Source organism: Bison bison, unplaced genomic scaffold (genome assembly GCF_000754665.1).
Source record: "Bison bison bison isolate TAMUID 2011002044 unplaced genomic scaffold, Bison_UMD1.0 scf7180017862817, whole genome shotgun sequence".
Taxonomy (NCBI): domain Eukaryota; kingdom Metazoa; phylum Chordata; class Mammalia; order Artiodactyla; family Bovidae; genus Bison; species Bison bison.
Genome location: NW_011493389.1, coordinates 13,398 through 15,058, shown reverse-complemented (window position 1 = coordinate 15,058; position 1,661 = coordinate 13,398). Strand labels below are relative to the sequence as shown.

At 47.7% G+C, this 1,661-nt stretch overlaps 1 protein-coding gene across 1 annotated transcript in view; it reads left to right on the top strand.

Moving 5' to 3' along the window:
* The window catches only part of LOC104983478 (H(+)/Cl(-) exchange transporter 4), a gene marked incomplete at its 3' end in the record, with an annotated part of 20,805 nt that overhangs the window by 10,763 nt on the left and 8,381 nt on the right, over nucleotides 1-1,661 (top strand). Inside the window, exon 4 of the mRNA XM_010832914.1 lies at nucleotides 605-727. Coding sequence (XP_010831216.1) covers nucleotides 605-727 — 123 coding nt within the window. The remainder of the gene's footprint in view (nucleotides 1-604; nucleotides 728-1,661) is intronic.

Sequence of the window (1,661 nt, the reverse complement as noted above, 5' to 3'; positions counted from 1 at the left end):
TGAGTAGCAGTATTCTAAAATGCAGTTCCCCCAGACGGGACAAGAGTTTAGGGGAGAATGGATACGGGTATGTGTATGGCTGAGTCCCTTTTCTGCCCACCTGACTGTCACAGCGTTGTTAATAGGCTATACCTCAATACAAAATAAAAAGTTTTAAAAAGGCAATTCACACACTTCCTCTTTGGTTTTAATTGCAGCGTGGGTTTGGCCTTCACCAAAGCAAAGAGGCTGATCCACCGCAGACGAGACCAAACAAACTTTCTGGGGGCTCGAAGGCAGAATTTTCTGTTACATGCCTTTTATTAACTCAAGCGCACAGGGCAATTCAAACCAAGCCTCATTCACAGTTTCCAGGACTGCTGAGGTGTCACCTGGTGGAAGATGTGTGTACACAGCTCCCGGAAAAGCAGCTGGTGCTGTGTCTGTGTGAACCGCTGTAGCAATAGCAACAGCTGATAAAACTAACCTGCCTCTTTGTTGACACAGGACCAGGCGAGAAGCTGCCCAGTCAGGTCAGAGGGTCCTCTCTCATTCTAGAGGGCTAGGCGTGTTGCTTGGGTCTGCAATGGCTCACGTGTCTCTTCTTGTTCTGTGTCTTGTCTAGGGTGCCAGTGCTTACATTCTGAATTACCTAATGTACATCCTGTGGGCATTGCTGTTTGCGTTTCTGGCTGTCTCCCTGGTACGAGTATTTGCACCATATGCCTGTGGCTCTGGTATACCCGAGGTGAGTGGGGGCTGGCTTTTTGTGCCAATTATTAGAAGAGCAAGCACTTACATGGCACTTAGGCACTAAGCATGGTTCCCGGCATTGGACATCTGTTCACTCATTCATTCTCGCAGAGAGCCTATGAGGTCTGTACTCTTATTCTTCATTTGATGGTTGGGGAAAGTGAAGTACAGAGAGGTTAAGTAACTTGCCCAAGGTCGCTAAGCTGGTCAGCTGGGAGTCGAACCCAGCTGTCTGGCTTCAGGATTTATGCTCTGTTTATTCTCAGATGCTTCAATTCTTGTCTTTACATACCAGGCAGAAGTCTTAAAGCCTGTGGAACTGGAGTCCATTAACCACACACGCAGACATGGTCCTATAGTAACCCTTAAGTGCATTTAGGGCTTCCTAGGTGGTGCAGTGGTGAAGGATCTGCCTGCCAATGCAGGAGGCTCAGGTTCGATCCCTGGGTCTGGAAGATCCCCTGGAGGAGGGCATGGCAACCCACTTGCCTGGAGAATCCCAAGGGCAGAGGAACCTGGAAGGCTATAGTCCATGGGGTCACACAGAGTTCGACATGACTGAGCAACTGAGCACGCACGTATGCAAGTACATCAGTGATCAGCTGTGAAAGGGGCAACAGCAGGAGTTTGGTGCTCAGAAAGTTTACTTATTAAACTCCCTTGCCACGTTTTTGCTCTGCTTGTGAGAGGATAAGAGCAATCTTTAAAAACTAAATTCCATGTTCACTACATGTGCTGTGAATGCACCCGTGTGAGTTTAGAGTTCTTATAAATATTTTCAGCTCTTTCTGGTAACCAGAGCATGAGGGAAGTGACTTCATCGATCAGGAAGAATGCCCGGGACTAAACTTCAAACCACTGAGGATCTGCTGGGTTCAAAAAACCATAATTGAGCGAATTCCCGAAAAACCCAGACAGTGCAGCTTTGA